At 36.6% G+C, this 21,286-nt stretch overlaps 3 protein-coding genes and 1 pseudogene across 4 annotated transcripts; 1 reads left to right on the top strand and 3 right to left on the bottom strand.

The window, feature by feature from the left end:
• Nucleotides 1–1,094: 1,094 nt before the first annotated feature.
• On the top strand, nucleotides 1,095–5,861 carry LOC113332058 (low affinity sulfate transporter 3-like). Its single transcript, XM_026578732.1, has 12 exons — nucleotides 1,095–2,330; nucleotides 2,421–2,469; nucleotides 2,556–2,763; nucleotides 2,854–3,028; nucleotides 3,142–3,207; nucleotides 3,303–3,533; nucleotides 3,776–3,902; nucleotides 3,987–4,273; nucleotides 4,881–5,074; nucleotides 5,165–5,271; nucleotides 5,352–5,428; nucleotides 5,523–5,861. The coding sequence occupies exons 1-12, from the start codon at nucleotides 1,977–1,979 to the stop codon at nucleotides 5,673–5,675; spliced, it is 2,028 nt and encodes a 675-aa protein (XP_026434517.1). The 5' UTR covers nucleotides 1,095–1,976; the 3' UTR covers nucleotides 5,676–5,861.
• A 529-nt stretch (nucleotides 5,862–6,390) lies between these two features.
• On the bottom strand, nucleotides 6,391–12,814 carry LOC113331760 (annotated as a pseudogene).
• A 633-nt stretch (nucleotides 12,815–13,447) lies between these two features.
• LOC113331727 (bifunctional aspartate aminotransferase and glutamate/aspartate-prephenate aminotransferase-like) lies at nucleotides 13,448–17,640 on the bottom strand. 2 transcript variants are annotated; one of them, XM_026578375.1, is made up of 11 exons: nucleotides 17,236–17,640; nucleotides 16,976–17,139; nucleotides 16,917–16,930; nucleotides 16,710–16,803; nucleotides 15,623–15,726; nucleotides 15,087–15,335; nucleotides 14,892–15,005; nucleotides 14,707–14,790; nucleotides 14,125–14,295; nucleotides 13,931–14,044; nucleotides 13,448–13,743 (listed from the first exon to the last, which is right to left on the bottom strand). In XM_026578375.1, the coding sequence occupies exons 1-11, from the start codon at nucleotides 17,442–17,444 to the stop codon at nucleotides 13,603–13,605; spliced, it is 1,458 nt and encodes a 485-aa protein (XP_026434160.1). In that variant the 5' UTR covers nucleotides 17,445–17,640; the 3' UTR covers nucleotides 13,448–13,602. The 2 variants fall into 2 exon arrangements, with proteins under 2 accessions (XP_026434160.1, XP_026434159.1); XM_026578374.1 differs by having other exon boundaries at nucleotides 16,917–17,139; nucleotides 17,236–17,635.
• A 394-nt stretch (nucleotides 17,641–18,034) lies between these two features.
• On the bottom strand, nucleotides 18,035–21,045 carry LOC113331728 (trafficking protein particle complex subunit 12-like). Its single transcript, XM_026578376.1, has 2 exons — nucleotides 19,720–21,045; nucleotides 18,035–18,442 (listed from the first exon to the last, which is right to left on the bottom strand). The coding sequence occupies exon 1, from the start codon at nucleotides 20,849–20,851 to the stop codon at nucleotides 19,721–19,723; it is 1,131 nt and encodes a 376-aa protein (XP_026434161.1). The 5' UTR covers nucleotides 20,852–21,045; the 3' UTR covers nucleotides 18,035–18,442; nucleotide 19,720.
• Between the last annotated feature and the right edge of the window lie 241 nt (nucleotides 21,046–21,286).

Below are 21,286 nucleotides of genomic sequence, written 5' to 3'. Positions count from 1 at the left end.
ACCCTCAAGTGCATTGGTTTAACCACCATTTATTTCTATCAGTCAGAAACAAGTTTACAAACAATGAATTTTGGTTTTGCAAACTAGTTAATAGGATAAGTAATAGTGTAGCTCATGAGTTAGCAAGAAAGGCTAGACTTGAAGCTAATAGTTTCTCTTATGCTTTGAATTATCCTCCTGATATTGTTAAATGGATTGAGGATGACTTTGTATTACATAGAAGAAACTGATCAATAAAATTTTCTATTAGTATCAAAAAAAAAAAAAAGTGAAAACAAATTTTTAAGCATACTATATTTCAATTTCTTTATAAATTGCTTTTCAATGTAGTGCAATATATCCAAAAGAAATACAAATTCAATTCATAAATTTACGTTATCTTCACCCAAGTCTTTTATGTCAAAAAATAAACTAAACATATCTTCAGTTTTACGAACAACATATGAGTTATCACACAAATTCAACAACAATCTTGTGTGTTTGTCACCCTAATCAAATTTTGAAACTATTCGAATTAAACAAGTAATCAAATTTCTTATTCAATTGTTTAAAATAATTTATGGAAACACTTTTTTATTTTAAAACATATATTTCCAACACAGAAATTTGACATTTTGCTTATAGAACTTCCAAAAAAAGTACTCTTAGTGGTGGGTAAAACTCAAACTAAACGTTCCAACTAAAATTACATTTAGTACAAAACTAAGGAAAACATGTCATAACAAACAAAAAACTGAAGCAATAAATAGAGAAAAAGTGTTACCTCCACTCTTAATGGTTCTCCTTTTTCAAGATTTTTATCACCCAAATTCTGTCCAGATTCATTGAACCTAAGGGTTTTTTCAATGGGAAAAAGTAGTATCAGCAGTTATTGGCTTTGACAATTGTAATTCGAATCAAAACCAACTAATATAAGAGCAATAATTTTCAGAAGTCTTGAGACACTGTTCTTTGGTCACCAGATTGGAAACTCCATAGACGTTCCTTATATTCAGATTGATTCGACTTAAATGTTGTAATCTAAACATTTTTGTCTAATTAATACAGTATTATTAATATAATCGCTCTTTATAACTGTTCCATTTTAATTGGATTTGGACTACTGAACTTTGGTTTCATTTCTTATTTCTTCTTCTCTTTTCTCCAAGTCTTGGTTGGTTGCTATCAAGAATCATAAGTTGCATGCCCGCTTAAAAGAAATAATATGCCAAATAGCTCAGCATATGCAATGGGGAAAAAGATGAGTCGGTGTTAATCGGTAGGTATGACTTGCGGGTAGGGCTGTCGATAAATGAAATGAATATCCGGTATTACCTAAAACACCATCTTAAGCAGATGATCAGAACAAATCATGGATCTGTGTTGGCGTGTCCATTATCCTTTCGAGTCCCTCTTTGATGATCTGGTCTTATAGGTGTCCACCCGCACCCTATTTGGATTGAAGCAGTATGAAAAACCTGGTTGTTCTTTAGCTAAAGCATTTGTGGTTTGGAAATGGGGTTGATAATCCGTATCGAGAAACTCAAATATCTTGGAAAGGTTAGTTTTTGTTCGAGAACCTTTCCTTTGAATTTGACCTGAGTCAATGTGTTCGGACTTGATTTTCTCATTGTCAGTCCTGAGTACTTGTCATTCGTTTCTGCAAGAACTTTCTTTTCACTCTCTTTCTCTTAGTTGCTTTCACTCCATCTCAAATTCTGCACCACCAATTGTGCATATTTTTCTCTACTCTTCTCGATCCTCTTCTCCTTCCCTCTCCTTTTGACACTCCCTCTCGCCCTCGCTTTCTCGCTTAGCTAGCTAGGCTCCTCTAGCTAACTAGGCAAAACTCCTTATATATAAACAAGATCCTCCATGCGTAAGAAATTGCAGCTCCTTTGTTTCCTAAAAACTATGATCACCAGATTCACCACTTATATCATCATATAACTAGGACCAGTTCCCATTTTGGTTCCTCCAAACTCTTCAAAAACACTATGGCTGATAATACTTCGTTCAACGAAAGAATCATCCCCATGGATGATCATCAGCTGGACGTTGATGTTCAAAATCGAGCCGAGAGGGCTCGATGGATACTTGATTCCCCCGAGCCACCAGGTCTGATACACGAGCTAGTTAGTTCGATCAAAGAGACCGTTTTTCATTGTGGAATGAAAACGTATCCTTCATCAAATAATGCCAAGACAAAAGCCAAAAGCAACCCGAAGCGCATTTTTTCGATCTTACAGGGGATATTTCCAATTCTTCGATGGGGTCGAAAATATACTGCTTCGAAATTTAAAAGTGATTTCTTCGCTGGCTTAACTCTAGCAAGTTTGAGCATCCCGCAGGTAATCTATACATATGATTCACAGGTAAATTACCCCATTCAGCAGTAAATGATTTCTATACGTTTCACAACTATCTTTGTATATATGCAGAGTATCGGATACGCTAATTTAGCGAAGCTTGATCCTCAATATGGACTTTGTGAGTCGATCTTTTGAACAGAATTTAGTCATATTCTATACATACTTTTACGTATGTAATCTAAGGATTTCTAATATGATTTTTAGATACCAATGTTGTTCCGCCATTGATTTATGCGGCAATGGGCAGTTCAAGAGAGATAGCGATCGGGCCAGTAGCCGTTGTTTCGCTTCTTTTATCAGCAATGATTCAGAAAATTAGCGATCCCTCCGTTGATCCCATCGGTTATAGAAACCTTGTTTTCACTGTAACATTCTTTGCTGGAGTTTTTCAAGCTGCATTTGGATTACTCAGGTGCATGTACAAACTTGAACCTTAATGAAGTTAAGAATGGGACAGTTCGCCAAGATATATGTATTGACTATTTTCTTTTCCAAAATGCAGGTTGGGTTTCCTTGTGAATTTTTTATCTCATGCTGCAATTGTGGGATTCATGGGTGGTGCCGCGATTGTTATCGGATTGCAACAGCTGAAAGGACTACTTGGGCTTTCAAATTTTACAAACAAAACCGACGTTGTGTCCGTTGTCGGAGCTATTTGGAAATCAGTACACCACAGTGTAAGGACTCAAATTTATTTTAACATTAAGGCAAAAATATATCAAGCTTTTTATTGTTCGCATATTTTTATTTTAAATCCAAATTTTATAATTTTGATTTATGCATTTCGCAGTGGAATCCTTACAATTTTGTGCTTGGGTGTTCATTTCTGATTTTCCTCTTGTCTACCAGATTCTTGGTGAGTATATGAAATGCGTAATTTATTTACTTTTTAAATTATTACTTCGTGAAATATTTATTTAACAATTAACCACTTATTTTTCTATTTTGCAGTGTAAAAAGAAGAAGAAGCTATTCTGGTTGCCAGCAATTGCTCCTCTGGTATCAGTTATATTATCCACTCTAATTGTTTACATAACAAAAGGGGATAAACATGGAATTAAAATTGTTAAACACATCAAAAGAGGAATCAATCCAATTTCAATTCAGCAATTAAGTTTTAATGGCTCAAATGTTGGAGATGCTGCTAAAATTGGATTAATTGCAGCAGTTGTTGCTCTAGCTGTAAGTATCCAAAACTTAAGATTATCAAGTTGTAGCTACCATTCAAGCTTAACAAAAAAAAACTCCCTTTCAATCAACAAAATCAAAACTTAAGACTTCTAGTTGTCGTTTTTTTTTTTTTTTTTTTAACTATTTGGAATATTGGACGTTTTTATTGCTGATAATGAAATTTATAAATTGTTTAAGAAAAATATACAAGCAAATGACCCGACACCTGATTTGACCTTAATATGGCATTACAGGAAGCAGTTGCAGTAGGTAGATCTTTCGCGTCAGTAAAGGGATACCACCTTGATGGAAATAAAGAAATGGTTGCCATGGGCTTCATGAACATCGCAGGGTCCTGTACTTCATGCTATCTAGCAACGGGTAGGATTTGTAAATTGTAGTAATTTGTTCTTTTCATTTCAGGCTAGTAATTTTTATTGATGGATAATCATTGTCGTTCTGTAGGTTCGTTCTCGAGGACGGCTGTGAACTTTAGTGCGGGATGTGAAACAGTTGTATCAAATATCGTCATGGCTGTAACTGTTATTATAGCATTGGAGTGTCTCACTAGGTTGTTATATTTCACTCCAATTGCGATATTGGCATCCGTAATATTATCAGCTTTGCCAGGGCTTATCGATGTTCATGAAGCTTACGACATTTGGAAGATTGACAAATTCGACTTTCTTGCTTGCATTGGAGCATTTTTTGGAGTCATTTTCTGTTCTGTGGAAATCGGTCTTCTTGCTGCGGTACGTACTTGAATCAACTGAACTTATTATTGGAGTCGTATCTTCTTGTGATTTCTTTTTAAGGATTTCATGAGAATCCATCAATAAAATGAAAAAAGAAAAATTTTGTTGCAAGAGGTATGTAACAAAAAAAAAAGGAGGTAACCAGGCCAATCATTATAACTGAGCAAAAAAAAGGTCGCAATTAGACCCTATGTGCAGGCATATCTATGCCATAATTAGAATAACCCTTTTAGCTTGTACTACCTCCCCTCCTTTTGGGATGCTAAAGGCATCAGTTTCAAGGGTTTATATCGTTTCACATAGAAAAATAGTGGAAAAAATGTAGCATCATCATATGCAGAAGAAGACATAATTGAGGGAAATATATATAGAATACCTTTTCTAATTTTCTTAAAAACCCCCTAAAATAAGACCTCTCAGTGCTAGTGGCTTGACCACTACCATGCTAAAAATGTTTCTGGTCCTACACCTTTTGAACAAAGTCAATCCATCCGTTGACCAAGTTTGTAATAGGGACTTTCACAAAGTTAAACTTGAAGTAACTAGACTAACTTTACACCACCATGGAGTAATTTGTCTTCAATAATTTACAATATTTTTGCAGCTGATTATATCAATCCTGAAGATCATACTAACTGCAATTCGACCTGGCATCGAAGTACTTGGAAGACTCCCTCGAAGTGATATTTTCGGCAGCATGAATCAGTATAAAATGTTTCTTCCGACTCCTGGTGTACTCGTAATACGCATAGACACTGCATTGCTTTGTTTTGCGAATGCCAATTTTGTCAAGGAAAGGTATGTCTTATAAGGACCCAAAAAAAAAGGAAGATTTGATTTTTAGTAATCTTAAGATGTTTTCACAAGTAAATGTATGTCTTGTTTTAGGATAATGAAATGGATATTAGACGAAGAAGAAGAGGAGGAGGAAGAAGAAGAAGCATCCAGAACAAAAGAAGAAAAAAAGATTCGAGCGTTGATCCTTGACATGTCGAGTACGTTATTTTTGCATCCAATAAGATACTGATATCACTATTATTCATGTCTTCTAATAATGGGGTTTGATTCAATCTAGATTTGTTGAACATCGATACATCTGGAATCATTGCACTTGAAGAACTGAAAAAGAAGTTGTCTTCCTTCGGAATTAAGGTATAAGAACATGTTATAAATAAGCTTTTGTAAGAAAATAATAAAAATTGTTGAAGGCTTTAGTTCTCATAAAAGATTGACGCGTGTTTTGCAGGTAGCATTAGCAAACCCAAGTTGGCAAGTTATAAATAAGCTAAAGCTAGCAAAGTTTGTCGACAAAACGGAAGAAGAATCCGTCTTCCTCACAGTTGGTGAAGCTGTGAATGCTTGTCTTGAATCAAAGACTGCTACTGTCAATACTTGTTAAGCATTACTTTACTGCTAGTATTATCTGTAGTGTTAACTACTAAGGATGATATGCATAAAAATGTTGTCTTAAGTACTATGTGTCTCGCCAGTTCTGGTGAGACGGTCGTCTTGAGTTCAATTCCTGCCGATTGATGTTGTTGTACATGCGTTATTTGGCTTTTCATATGGACCATGTTGCTATGTATGTGATCGACTTGGTTATTGTGGATGCTTTATTTGGTGTACATGCTCCACCAGAAGCTCAGGTTTTTCAATCCATCCGTAGTATTTGAACGATAATATGCATCCGTAGGTTTTTCAAAATGCAGTATCAAAGTAGAAGAAGGAATGAACCTTTCCGAGACAGTTACTAGGAGATTTTTCACTACTGGATTCGGCTTGATGAAGCACAATGGCATCAGAGAGTAGATTGACAATTGGAATACAAAACACCCCTATAAAACTGTAAACTGTATATTATACTGTATAGATGGCGTTGGATCAAAGTAACAAGTCGGGTTTATACATGAAAACTAAACAAAATGGAACATAAATGAAAGAATGGTTAGACCCAATTGTTAGAATATGGACATTTGTGATCTAAGAAGAGCATTTGATTCCGAAACACATCCCCTTGATATATGGTTCCGCTTGAATGTAAGTCTTTGTTCGATGATTGTCTTTTAGTAATGGTTTAAGTGCTAAATGTGAGATGTCTTTGACAACTTTCGCCTTCATTTAAGTGCTAAATGTGAATACTTCAGCAAGTTGTTAATAATGTGTTGTTTGCCTTGGGCTTTGCACAAAACATCAGTCATTCTCTCAGTAACCTGCAGCATCATAATAAAAATAAATATATTCTATCAAATTGCTTATTTGATTAAAAACACAACATAACTAATCAAATTAAGATGAAGAAATGAACCTTCCGGAGCCGGCCTTTGGGAACTGTTTTTTGGATTCCAAGAGGAGGAGGAGATTTTCTGCTACTAGTTTCGCCTTCATTTTTATTCGAAAATTTAAAATTGTTGCTTCGACTTCTGGTAGTAATGGTTGGAACAGCTCGACTACTGCTGATCAATAGATTCGGCATAGTCGATTCCTGTCAAGAATTTGATATATTTCTTATTATCATTCTCTAACTCTTTACAACGAATTATATATATGATTCAATACTTAGGAAAGAAATAACTTCTTTCCTAATACGACTCTTTTCTACACCGACCTTAAGAGTCCCAATTAAACCATATTCCTAATCAGTCTCGGATCCTCAGATTTCTTACCGAGCTTAGAAGTCTTATTGGTTAGACTTTCCTAAACAATCTCTAAGAGACGTATAACTGAGACTTTCCTAACAGTCTCGGTACACGTCTCAATACCCCCCCTCAAGACGGAGCATGCAGGTCACAAATGCCCATCTTGGAAATAGCATGGAACTGAGCTTTTCCCAACGACTTTGTGAATATATCCGCCAACTGCATTGTGTAGGAGTATAAGAAGGTAGAATAATCTTTGTATTACCGCATCCCTGACTAGATGACAGTCCACTTCAATATGTTTGTTCGTTCATGAAAAACAGGGTTCTTCGCAATATATAAAGCTGATTGACTATCGCAAAGAAGACTCATAGCTTGTGTATGTAAACCCCAATCACTGAGTAATTGTTTCAACCATTTTAACTCACATGTAGCCGCCGCCATGGAACGATATTCTGCTTCAGCCGAGCTACGAGACACAGTTGGTTGCTTCTTAGTCTTCCAAGATATTGGCGAATCTCCAAAACAAACAAACCATCCCGTCAGTGAGCGCCTAGTTAAAGGACAACTTGCCCAATCTGAATCACACCAACCTCTCAAGGTTAAACTACTATCAGAGCGCAACAGAATTCCTTGTCCAGGATTCTTTTTAAATATCTAACCACACGAAGTGCTGCTTCCCAATGCTCCATTCTTGGTCGTTGCATAAACTGAGATAAGATATGCACTGAGTAAGCAAGATCTGGTCTGGTGACAGATAAATAGATCAAACGCCAACCAATCTTCTATATTTTCTACATCATAAAGCAAATCTCCTGTTGCTAAAGCAAGACGATGATTGGTTTCAATAGGAAATTTGCAGGTTTCGCACCCAATAAACCTGTCTCCATTATAATATCCAACGCATATTTCTCTGGCATGTAAAACCTGTTTACTACGAGCCACTTCCAACCTAGGAAGTATTTAATTTTCCTAAATCTTTCATCTTAAAACATTGACCCAAGTATGCTTTAAATTGTGTAAGCGCAACTAGATCATTCCTGCAATAATCAAATCATCAACATACACCAGCACATTAAGTTGCATTTTCCCTTCATCATAGTAAAGAGAGAATAATCTGAGTACGATTGCCGAAACCCATAATTCTTCAATGCAGTTGACAGCTTCGCAAACCAACACCGCGGTGCTTGTTTTAGGCCATACAACGATTTCTTCATCTTACACACCATATGAGGGTTACCCTTAGCAAATCCAGGTGGTATTTTCATATATACTTCCTCTTCCAAATCTCCATGTAGAACGCATTATGCACATCCATCTGATGCACATCCACTGTTTAGCTGCAGACAGCCAAGAACATACGAACAGTTGTCATCTTGCCACTGGTGCAAACGTCTCATTGTAATCTAATCCTTCAACTTGATGATTTCCAAAAATCACAAGTCTCGCCTTTAAACGCACCAAACTCCCATTTTCATCATACTTTTCCGTATATATCCACTTACTTCCTAAAGCTTTCTTACCAGGTGGCATTCTGTTAGATCCCACGTGCCTTGTTCTTCTAAGGCCCGTATTTCTTCCGCCATTGCTTTCCTCCAACCTGGATGTTTCATTGCCTCTCTGAAATTCCTCGGCTCAGACTTTGCAGATATGCAGCAATATAATTTTTATGCATGTCAGAAAACCTGTCACAACTAACATAATATGTCAAAGGATAAGGTGTACCTGAGGATGATGACTGTGATGTTGAGAGTGAGATGGACTATTTTCTCTAATGGTGTGTGTCACAAAACCTTTCAGCCTACTCGAGGGAATCTTCTGACGCTTCCCCTTACCTAAATCATCATTCCACAACTGCAGCATCTGTGGCTTGTCCATCATTTGTCACAACTGCCTGTTTTCTGAGTTGTAGTCTGACGCTGAACTGCTACATCGTCACAGGTGTTGCAGTTTACTGCGACATCTCATCGTATGTCGTTGTTCTTCTGCAGTTTCTTCACCATCAGCGATATGCACTCTTCGTCATCACTCCATTCTTCACCACGATCAGTCTCAGTGTAGTCCCAGCAACATCAGTGCTATATGACTTCTAGAGCTCTCCATCATATCCGTTCAACTTTACCATTCAACTCAGTCTTAAATGGAAATTGTGTCTCATAGAATTTACATCTCGAGACACCATAAATTTTCTTGTGTCTAGATCATAAACTTGCCATGCCTTCTTACCATATGGTAGCCAAGAAACACACACCTCCGTCCTCGACTAGCAAACTTATCTCCTTTACTTTTTGATCATGTACATAGCACAAACACCCAAACACCTTCAATTGTTTATATATAGGTGGTTTTCCAAACAATACTTCATATGGTGTTTTATTATTTAGGATAGGTGTAGGCGTACGATATCAAGTACGCTGCTGTCAATGCACACTCTCCCCAAACCATTTCGGCAAGCTTGCTTGAAATCTTAAAGCCCTTGCTACATTCATTATATGTTGATGTTTTCTCTACTCTTCCATTTTGTTGAGGAGTACCTACACATGACGTCTCAAAGACTATTCCATTAGTCTTAAAATAACCACGTAATGCATTAAATTCCGTTCCATTATCACTTCTAACAATTTTAATATCTTTGTTAAATTGACGCTTCACAAGAGCAACAAATTCACGAAATATTGATTCAACTCTGTTTTATTCGAATTAAATAAATCCAAACACCTCTTGAAAAATCATCCACTATTGTCAGAAAATATTGAGCTCCACATGATGAATGGATCTTATAAGGACCCCATAAATCTATATGAAATCAAAAATACAATTGATTTACTCAAACTACTAGAAAAACTGCTTCTACGATGCTTTGCCCGGGGCAAATATCACAAGCATCATTATTCTTTTGATTAATCTACTAACACCTTGCAACTTCTGCAAAACTTTCTCTGAAGGTGTCCCATACGTTGATGCCACAACTCATATGTATCTTCACGCACAGCCATAACTTCAACATGCGGCACACCACAGAAAATATATAGTCCACCTTGTCTCTCAGCCACTCCAATCATCCTCCTCGTAGACCGGTCCTGTATAAGACATAATTTGTTAGTACACTGAAAATACAACTCATCTCATCAATAAGTTGTGTGACTGAAATTAGGTTACAGGTTATCTTTGGCACATAAAGTACGTTTTCAAGTTTCAATCCACCAGGAAGAATCACAGTTCCTATTTTCTCAGAGGATGCATACTTTCCATCAGGCAATCCAACGAACATGCCCTAATATCTCTTACATTTATCATGTTAAGAAGTTCATACGTAACATGGTTTGTTGCTCCTGTGTCAACAATCCAAGATGTTTCATTCTTTTTACCTTGTAGATGAGAACCCGATTTCTTGAGTTTAAAAACTCCATCACCTGTTGAACTGTGCTGCTGTGTACTCCTACTAGAGACGTTTCATCAGCTGATGACGTACCAGCACTATCTTTGTTTGCCGAAACATGCAGGTTATGAGCACGGACAGGATTCCCTCCTTGTCCTCTACCTCCTCTTCCAGCACGTCCTCTTCCTCCAGTTCTTCCTCCTCTGCCATTCTTTGGTCTGTCTCCCCACCATTCTGGATATCCAATGATTAAAACAGCCATCATCAGAGTGTCCTTGTCTGCTGCAAGTTTTGCAGTACTTGGTGGGATCATAAGCACTATTAAGTAGGCGTTGATCAGCTTGCACTTGAAGGCCATAACATTCTCTGCATCTCTGTAGGTACTACTCCATCTCCAATCTTAGGCGTTCTGAGTTCACAATGGTTTGATACGCAACATCTACAGACGGCAATGGTTCCCTTGCAAGCAATTGTTCACGCAAAGAACTGTATACAGAATCTAACCCAATCAGAAAATAGTGCAAGAAATCTTCTTCTCTTAACATACTACCTGAGATGCAATATTACATGTACACTGTCCACACTTGCATTGCGGTATCTTCATATAAGTCACCATCTCATCCCATATTTTGTTCAATCTCCAAAATATATAGCAACTCCCTCTGTTTTCTTCTGTTTACAGTCACTTAAAGATGCTTTTAGTTGACATATTCTTGTCCACTAACAACACAAAATCTTCTCTTCAGTGTGCCCATAATAGACTTGCATCCTCATAATCTCCCAGGGTTGATCTTACTGACAACTCCAACGTGTTAGCAATCCATGACACCAACGTTGATTGCACTGCTATCCATTCTTCTAACTGATCTGGATCTTCAGGTCGCTTAATGGTTCCATCAATGAAGCCATATTTTCTCTTGGCTATCAGCGATCTTCTTATGGCTCTAGCTCATTCATCATAATTATTTCCTCTCATAACTATTGGCGTGATGATAGTTCCTGGTCCATCACTCGATCCTAGATGATATACAGGATTCTTCTTCTGTGTATCATATTCCACCATCTTACTTTTTGATGATTCAATCTCATTGACCATCCTTGTTTTTTTTTTTTTTTAGGTTTCAAAACTGGCTCTCGATGCCATGTCAAGAATTTGATATATTTCTTATTATCATTCTCTAACTCTTTACAACGAATTATATATATGATTCAATACTTAGGAAAGAAATAACTTCTTTCCTAATACGACTCTTTTCTAGACCGACCTTAAGAGTCCCAATTAAACCATATTCCTAATCAGTCTCGGATCCTCAGATTTCTTACCGAGCTTAGAAGTCTTATTGGTTAGACTTTCCTAAACAATCTCTAAGAGACGTGTATAACTGAGACTTTCCTAATCAGTCTCGGATACACGTCTCAATAATTCCTAATTGTAATTAGTCCACAACATACAAAAGGAAATAAAAAGCATTAGAAAGTCGAACTGTTATAGCTACCTAGAAAAACTTGTTCTACTTCTAGACTGCCGTAATTGATATTAAAGTACGTCTGTGAATGCTTGCTACGAAATTCTATAGGAATTAGTGTCTTTCTGAGATAGACACTGCTAGATAAGTGCATAACCAAACAGAAGCTTAAAAAATGGCTCCAAGTTAGCTACCAGGAATAAGACAGTTGCGCAGTGCTTGAGGACCTCCAAGTTCATCCGAACATCAGCGAGACTCCTGTTAACCATAAGCAAAATGGTTTAAATACACCATCAAGACGTTCTTTTTTATCCATGAATCAAGTAATAAATTAATACAAAAAAAAAACAATTAACGGAATCTACCTGTGTTTTTGTTTCCCCAGCCCAAAATAATCAGCCAATGATGCCATCTACATTCCAGAGGGAGAAATCAGTACATGATCAGAGCTTATGTTTTGAGGTGCAAACTATACCCTCTCCGCTCTCTTAGCATCGGAAATTAAAAAACGATAATATATGCGTCTAGTTTATCGTAGTTGTTATATCCTAGTGTAACACTAAAATGTTATGGAATTCTAACGATGAAATATCACGGTTTCATACCTTCATATTACCAGCTCTTCTGCCGAACTTCTGTGAAAGAACTCCTAACGAATCAATCATACCAACAGGTACAGGAGGTGGCCGGCCGATATCAGCAAATGCTTCTTAATACGAACACAATCGAACCGCTGAATATTATGTCCTGCCCAAACTCTACCATCTAGAATGTCAAAAATGCAATCCGCAACATCTTCAAACATGGGTGCATCAGCAACAGTTTCACGTGTGATTCCATCTGAACGTCCAGATTTTAACGAGACCATGGATAAGTCACCAGGTCTAATAAGTGTACAGTAGCTCTTTAATTCTACGAGCTTTTGCGGGCATACAATTATTGCTCCGAACTCCAAAACCCAAAATCTCCTCCCAGTTTGGTTAGGAACGGTTGTTTCTAAGTCGAAGAAAACGATCTCAGCAGCCGAGTTTGCATTCATCTCCATTTTCTTTCACTAGGACTAATACCAAATATGAGTACTTGTTGTATTTTGAGCTGTTATGGTAGTTTATATAAATGATTGCTGAGGGAGAATATCTCTTCTTTGTGCTTGATTGTTGTGTAATTCAAGTTATAAGTTGGGGAGAAGTAGTCCTTAGCTTCTGTATGATGTTCTATTTAAAACAACCCAAGTTAGATTCCTCTGTCTTGCTTTAGAAACCAAAAAACATCTCAAAAGATTCCAACTTTCTCGAATAGATTTGGTTTTGTAAGAACTTCAGAAACAAGTAATCCATGCAAAAGAAATGGATATCATCAGTACTAAGAAAACTGGAGATAACCTCGGCCTATTAAAAATTAAAAGTATAGCCTTAGGGAGTTTCTCCTACCGTTTACAGGTACCGTCTTTACATTTTTTCCCCTTTGCTTGTTTTAGGGGGTTCTGGTAGATATATCCACTTGGTTTAAGCATATTTCTCTTTTTGACTTTCTATTAGAAAGAAACCAGACAGGTTTTGAACTTTTCTCACTGCAGAAAACCCTCTGCACCTGGTTAGATGATTCCAATAAAAGAACATAAGCAGTTATCAATCAAAATATATAATGCTGGGCGGTTAGAAAATTGACGGTGAACAATCATTAAACAGACTAAATGAGGGAAAGCACATTATACATTTTAGATAAAAAAGTTCAGATTACTGAAAATACTCTCTTATCTTATTTTGGTTACAGAATAGAAACATTCAAATTCAAATTAGTACACAGCAATCAAACCCCTTTTTGGGTTATTCTATTCAATTTATTTTAAACAGCGCCTGCAGGCCTAAGTGCAAGTATGGCTTCCTTAATATTCTCCATTGCTGCTTGCAAGGTTGATAGGGATGCTGCATAAGACATTCGAATGCACTTGTCATCACCAAATGCATCTCCTGGGACAAGTGCCACCTGCAAATTTAAATAATTAATAATGGCTCATGTTTAAATGGCGAAATAAAGTAATTATAGAAGAAACAGTCTCAAGGAGATCATGGTTAGGAAGAGACTATTCTATGTATAAATGCCATATGTTAGGAATAGATTTCTACCATTCCTACCAACCAAAATGAATATAGATACAATCCAATATAATTACCATTCCTTTATCCAGAAGGTACCGGCAGAGTGATTCTGAGTCCTTGATGATACCAAACCCTTCAGCTTCTGATCCATAATAGGAGCTGCAATCGAAGAACAGATAAAATGCTCCCTGCACCAAAAGAGGTTTGCTTTAGCGGATCAAGCTAGCAAGAGGGAGGTAAAGAGGGAGAGGGATATCAGAATTTGTACCTCGGGCACTGATATCTTGGCACCTGGAAGTTCTCTAAAGTTTTTAACCAAAAAATCTCTACGCTCACGGAAAGCTTTCACCATATTTGCGACTGTCTCACCACCAGCATAACCCATTCCTAAAGCAGCGACTCCTCCTTTCTGGGAAATGCTGCTAGCTCCTGATGTAATCTGGATACCATTGCATGAATTGACTCTTGTAATATATAAAAGAATGTAAACAGAATTTTGTCCAACAATCTTAATAGGATGCAATTATGGATTTTGGTCCTGTGCCCTTGCACAAGGTAATAGAATTAAAGGCTTATGGGTAAGCCCTTGAAGATACAACCCAAGGCTTAAACGCTAAATATATTAAACGACGATAAACAATTGATGAATAGTAACTTTTGTGGTCGGAAACTTGTTTACAGAGTCAATTAAATTTGATGATGTACACAATTAAACAGTTTACAGAATTAAATTTGTAATAACTAATGTCAATGCGGAAGCATTCAGCGTTGAGCTTTTCTGGTTGAACCCGACCAACCCAACTAAGAAGAACCGAACCTGACAGACTAAACCCAGAGTTAAAATTAGTACCTGACTCTGGATCTTATTACATGCTGCAATGAAGTGTTTCGGACCAGCAATATATCCAAGCCTCCAACCAGTCATTGCAAAGGCCTACAAATGTTGCACCAAGAAATTGTCAAATCCCATATGCATTAATATTATTATTTAGTTGCCAAAAGGCCAAACAGACTGAGGGATTGCCACTAAATTACCTTAGAAAACCCGTTAACTGTTAGAGTTCTCTCCCACATGCCTGGTAAGGAGGCAAAACTTGTATGAGTAGCTGGTGCATAGATAATGTGCTCATAAATCTCATCTGATATTACCTAAAAAGAAAAACAAGAAACTACTCATTAACCTTCAAAAGCCTTGGTCTCTTGTTTTAGATTTCATGTGTGTAATCATACCAGAAGCCTGGGATGTTTTGCAACAATTTCAGCAATTTCCTCCAGCAACTTCCTTGGATAAACCGATCCAGTTGGGTTGGACGGGGAACATAGAATAAGTACCCTTGATTTCTCGGTAATTTTAGCTTTCAACAGCTCTGGGTTTACTAAGAAATCATCAGAAATGAGAGTAGGAACAATCACAGGTTCTGCATCAGCTAATCTTGCCATTTCAGGGTAGCTGACCCAAAATGGAGCTGGGATTATAACCTGATTCAAAAGAGTTAACGTTAAAAGCCTTTGTAAGAGACGACATGTAAAGTTTAAACAACAAAGTAAACAACAAACATGAGCTGCAGAATTAAACAAATGGAAGGTCACAACTTATAAAATCTGAATCCATAAGACAGACTCTAATAGTGAAGGCTCTAAAGCTACAAAGAAATGTGCAAAAAAAATAAAAATAATAAAAATAAAAAATAAAAGAAAACAAACAAAAAAAAAAACCATAGCTACGACTAAATGAAGGACTACAAAACAGTCTATAAGGAGTGCACCTCATCGCCTGGCGAACAAACTGCAGCCAAAGCTTGCGCAATACACTGCTTGGCCCCATTACTAACGACGATCTGATCAGGAGTGTATGTGAGTCCATTCTCCTCTACAAAAGGAGAAAAACAATACAACTTCAAAGTTAAAATCATTCTCAAATATTAAATCCTAAAAAGGAACTACCAAATTGTACTGACAGAGTTACTCGCTTTACAAAATGAAACAAAACGTTTAGTTGTCTACTACTCCTATAAGATCAACTTCCAAAGCTTCTTTCTCGTAATACTAATCACCCTTGACACAAGTTCCCTAATGCTAGAAATCATGGTTAAAGCAATCTATGTCAAGTTAACCCACTTAAACTTTACAAACTAGATGAAGAGGCAACGCAAGCCTACATACAGATGACTCGCTTTATCTTTATGTAGTTTCTGTAGACAATGCAGATGGAGACATCAAGCATTGTTTCAATAGCAGTGGGAAGTACCATATATACAATGGGCGAGGTACCATATAACCACAATGAATTCTTCAAATCGAAAAATACATGCGGTAAACATTTACTGTAAGCAACTGCCATGTATTTTGACAATGTAATTTCACATAGATCGCCGAATCTCTGATTCTAATGTGTACTGTTAACTACATCCCTCTGTATGGAAAGTTGAAGCATCACGGTTCCCCATTGTTAGAAAGAACCTGTATGGAAGTCGAAAGAAGATTTAATGGAGAACGATCAGAGATGCTCCAGAACACCGATTCAAATTTAGTAACCATGATTACGCAAATAGCAATCGCGTCACTGCATAGGGATTTAACCAATCGCCTTGTAGCCACGTGGGTTGCGCAAAATAAAGGATTCAGACAACATTTATTCAAATATGCCATGGTTTGAACCATACTTGAGTATTAGAAGTTTCATTAGAAGCCAAGATTTCATTCTGTTGGGTCATAACTTTTCTACTTCCCTTCTCACTTCTATATAATTCTAGTAAGTATCCCAGGGAGTTATATTTTCTTTCTCACGAACAATCTAATTCCTGAAAAAGGAACTATCAAATTGTAACGACAGAGTTACTGGAGAATACTAACCCTGAAGCTTATGACAAATCGCTGTCCGAAGTTCCATAGTCCCTGCATTTGGAGAATACCTTGTGTGACCTTCCCTAATGGCTTTTATCCCAGCCTAAATATACAAAGCAAGTCAAATTGCATATCCACATTGGTTTAGAACTCGCAAATGCCAAAGAAAAGAATTCACACAAAAAAATGCAAAAGAAAACAAGAAAAAACAATAACCTCGGTAATAACAGCTGGGGTATCAAAATCAGGTTCACCAGCTGCTAATCTTATAACAGGAACACCGGCTTGAACAAGAGCAGTAGCTTGATCAGTTATAGCCACTGTTTTTGAAGGCTTCACAGAATTGACCCTCGGACTAAGTGAGATATCAACCTGCATTTCTGCTCTTACAGTAGCACTTGTTCTAAGCGACTGACCCTTTCTCCCTTTCTCCAAATATCTTCACAGAAAACAAAATCAATTCAAATCAGTCTAAATTCAAATTGGATCCCAAACCAAAATTGAGGTTCTTAAAAAAGACACAAAAGAAACTTACTTGAGAGAGAAATTAGGGAGTTGGGAAGAGAAAGAAACGCTGGATTTGGGGATTTCGGAATCTAAGATACCGATTCGGTTAGATCGGATGGGAATGTTGCAGGAGGAAGAGATGGAACCTTGGAGCGAGTTTGCCATCGAGTTGTATTGAACTCGGAAGAGTACGACGTAGTTTTGACTGCCCGGGTTTGAGTCTAGCTCTAACTTCATAATAAAGGGGAGTTGGTAGGTTGGGGTTGGTGAGAAATTTTGGGACAGAAAAGGAGGCTGCTAATAGTACTTCTTTGAATAAACAAACCAGATATCATATGTTTACCTACTCGGCATCCAACATGTAGTAAGGTTTATTTGGTGCAGCTTAAACAAGGGAAAAACCTGTAGTGGATGATGAATTAAAGGGAGGAGGAGGACACCGAGAGGAGAGGAAGGAGGCGGTAGAAATTAGGTTTTGGAGAAAATTTTCATTCATTTAGTACATAGAATGAAAAGGTAACTTTCATATACCCATTTGGGTTGCTCTTTACCTGCATATCCAAATTATTCTCCATATCTATTTTTCGATGCATTTGGGAGAGGTTATTAACTTCTGATTTTATTCAATATTCGCAATTTAATGCAGAGGCTGCCAGGTAGTACATTTTAATAAATGGCAACTATACTGAGGGTATACATGACACAAAGAAGTTACTCTTGGCAATTGCTATTTGCCAAATTTCTATTCTCTAACTCCATCCTTGTCAATACCAAACAAAAGATAACTGGCCGGAATGCAAATTTAACTGGTGAATGCCAGGCCAGTCTGAGAGTTGTGAGCTTTTAAGTCTTGCAACACTAATTGAAACATGGTATTTGTATCTTACAATATTAGAGTTTCGCGGATATTCAACCTTCACTGGATCAATACACTGGTTCCCCATTGCTAGGCTCAAAGATTACAAACATCTAAAAGAATGTCAGATACAATACGACCTGCCATTTTATCTGCATCAGAACTTTCTAATACTGTGAAGTAGTGGACAAAAGACACCACTACATTGGGTTTCCCGTAGCGCGTGACTATAAGTTGACACACTTTCAGTTCCAGCTTTCCAACTTGGGTTTATAAAAGTCTAGCTTCTTCGTTGAACACCTATATAAAATCAAGGAATGAATTCCAGTTCCAGCTTTCCAATTTGGGTTTATAAAAGTCTAGCTTCTTCGTTGAACACCTATATAAAATCAAGGAATGAAATAAACATGTTAAAAAGGGTAATCAAAGTTATATAAAAAAAAACAGCAAAACAAAATCAAGGAATGAAATAAACATGTAAAAAAGCAATCAAAGTTATTAAGAAAAAAACAGCTAAACAGAATAGAGGTCCATAAAAATAAATCTTTTGCAGAAATCATAGAAATAAGCATTAAATCATTAAATGATTATATTAAAATAGAGGTCCACTTAAAAAGAAATTGTTTTAAGAGAATGATAATAAAAGTATACAACTCAAAACACCCTCAATGCAGTAAGACACGGAGATAGACGTAGATGAAAATAAGATTATATGATAAAAACTTACAAATATTAGAGGAAACTGGATTTTCTTAAAAGAATCTAAACCATTAGAATGAAATTTATAATAAGTGATCACCAAATATAGAGAGAGGGGGGTGAAATAAGTATACACTTGTTAATTCAACAATGCCCGGCTTTTTCGTAAATCAACCAAAAATAGGACATCTACTATCTCATATTGGTCTTATTACTCAAATGCTCATCTCATATGGTCTTGTTACTCCAATATTTACTCAAATGCCCATTCTACGACCCTCTGCTAATTTCAAAACTTCATTGAATATAAACCCCCGACTTTATCACTTTTCAAAGAAAATAGTAGAAGAAAAAGAAGATATTGTTGGTGGTTACCATTTTGTAAGCATACAAAAACAGAAGACACAAATCAAAACTTAGAGGGAACACATGATATTCAGTTTGCTACATATTCAGTTAATTACTCAATGAATGTTAGGTTTTCCCTTCAAAATACAAATGCCTTGCAAAATTGCAACCAAAATATCCTTCAACTTGTCATTCCTTGATAAGCAAGTGATCAAGACAATTTACTGAGTTTATTCCTTGTATGGATTGAATAAATATTGAATCTGACTAAAAAAATTCACTGCTCAATGTTGCACTGCTAAGAGATGAACAATTATTCGTTTTCCATGAATTAACATCTTAACGTCCGTCGTCCGGAACTTTCAATCAACAAGACACAAGACACTTTGAAGAGGTAAGCAACACAACAGGAACTTTTTCATTTCATGCTTGCTACCACAAAGAAATTTGACATAAAAATCTTGCAAAAATGAAATGCAGATGAAGTTAAAAAGGAACAGAAAACAAACACAATTGAGTACAGTTTTGACTGTCAATCAACAACAACAATCGGTAATAATGATTCACTTAAATTTCTTAAAAGAATTAAACAGATATATCAAAAATTACCTTAAACACGAGTACAAGACGAATCAAAATCATCAGGAGCAACTTTGGCAATCCAATTGTTGAGAGTCTTCTTCACATCAGAGTGACCCACATATGCCAACTCATACATACTGCATAAATTCACAACAACAGTCTCGTTCAGTGCAAATGTCGGAATACTCTCCAATGCACTCTCCAAAACCTTAATCGAATCTGTAAGATCCCTCAAATACATCAAACACAAAGCTTTATTATTAACAGCCACAACATCTGTCGCGTCTCTCTCAATACACTCATCATACTCCCTCACAGCTGATATATAATCCTTTCCAACCAAATAAATCAAAGCTTTATTACGATTTACTAAATTCTTCATCTTTACTTCATCTAAAGAATAATTTCCATCCTTCAACAAATTCTCAATGAGATTAAACGAATTCTTCGATCCCTCAAGATCACCAAATTGCAACTGAATATAACCTAATTTCGATAAAGACAACGGATCCGATTCATTCTTATTAACTAAATCTTTCACTAATTTCAAACAAACACCAAATTCTTTATTACTCAAATGATGATTAGATATAGAAGTAATAACGAATCCTTCTCTTTTCCTCCAATTCTCAACACTAACATCAAATTTCTCCAATTCTTTGATTCTCAATTTCTCCCTAACAAAATCAAGCAATAAATATAATCTATCTAAAGTTTCACCGCGATTACCTAACCTCATCGGAAGCTCAGCATGAATCCAGCGAAGAGTAAAAGGAACCATTGAACCAAACCGATTTGGATAAACCTGTGGATACGTTTCATACTTGTATTGACTACTTTCAAAATCTTCAAGTGTATCTAATTCTTCAGAAGCTTCAATGAATTTACGAAGTTTTGTTAAGGCTAAAACATTGTAACACAGATATATTAAATGTTCGTGTGGTTTTTGAAGAAGTGATAGTTTTCGAGATCTCGAAATCTTGTCTAGAATTGATCTCCATGAACCTCGAAATGCTAGGTCTTGTAATGATGAGATTTCGAAACAGAGATCGTTTACTGAGCCGAGTTGATTTGATAATGGATCTGAAATTGATTGGTTTCCTAGATCGGGATTTAGGGTTCTATTTTCTTCTTCGTGTTCTTGATTTTCGAGTTCCATTTTTTTTTCTGTAGGCTCTAGCAGAGTCGTTTGTGCATAATAAGATCACGACAATCAGGAGACTTTGCAGTACTTAATCTAAACCGTTAATTGTGTTGGCTCTATCACTAGGCTTCAGCCTGACAGTACTGCGATTGGGTTTTGGCTTGTGGGAACTATCAACAGGGAGCATTAGGCTTAGTCCTATCGGCTAGATATCTAGCTGCTAAATTGGCCATCCATGTTAGATAGGACAACCTCCTAAGTCTTATGGCGTTGCTAATCTAACAGCTAGATACGCTGAATGAAACAGCTTCCATACATATTTTCTTCTAACGCCGAATGAAACAGCGTCTCAAACATTAAAAAAAAGGCCTGTACGTTCGTGTAGTTGAGTATACTCCACTACTTTAGATTAAAAAAATGTTAAAATAATTAAAAGCAAAGAAAGACTAC

The sequence above is a fragment of the Papaver somniferum genome, unplaced genomic scaffold (assembly GCF_003573695.1).
Source record: "Papaver somniferum cultivar HN1 unplaced genomic scaffold, ASM357369v1 unplaced-scaffold_128, whole genome shotgun sequence".
NCBI classification, from domain to species: domain Eukaryota; kingdom Viridiplantae; phylum Streptophyta; class Magnoliopsida; order Ranunculales; family Papaveraceae; genus Papaver; species Papaver somniferum.
This window is presented reverse-complemented; position numbering and strand designations above follow the sequence as displayed.

Coding starts and splice junctions, on each gene's coding strand:
- LOC113332058 (XM_026578732.1), top strand. CDS start 1,977: ATGGCTGATAATACTTCGTTCAACGAAAGAATCATCCCCATGGATGAT. Junction 3,208..3,302: donor TCTTGTCTACCAGATTCTTG/GTGAGTATATGA, acceptor TCTATTTTGCAG/TGTAAAAAGAAGAAGAAGCT. Junction 4,274..4,880: donor AAATCGGTCTTCTTGCTGCG/GTACGTACTTGA, acceptor ATATTTTTGCAG/CTGATTATATCAATCCTGAA.
- LOC113331727 (XM_026578374.1), bottom strand. CDS start 17,444: ATGAAGTTAGAGCTAGACTCAAACCCGGGCAGTCAAAACTACGTCGTA. Junction 16,804..16,916: donor CCCCAGCTGTTATTACCGAG/GTTATTGTTTTT, acceptor TTGTATATTTAG/GCTGGGATAAAAGCCATTAG. Junction 15,727..16,709: donor GATTTGTCATAAGCTTCAGG/GTTAGTATTCTC, acceptor CTCCTTTTGTAG/AGGAGAATGGACTCACATAC.
- LOC113331728 (XM_026578376.1), bottom strand. CDS start 20,851: ATGGAACTCGAAAATCAAGAACACGAAGAAGAAAATAGAACCCTAAAT.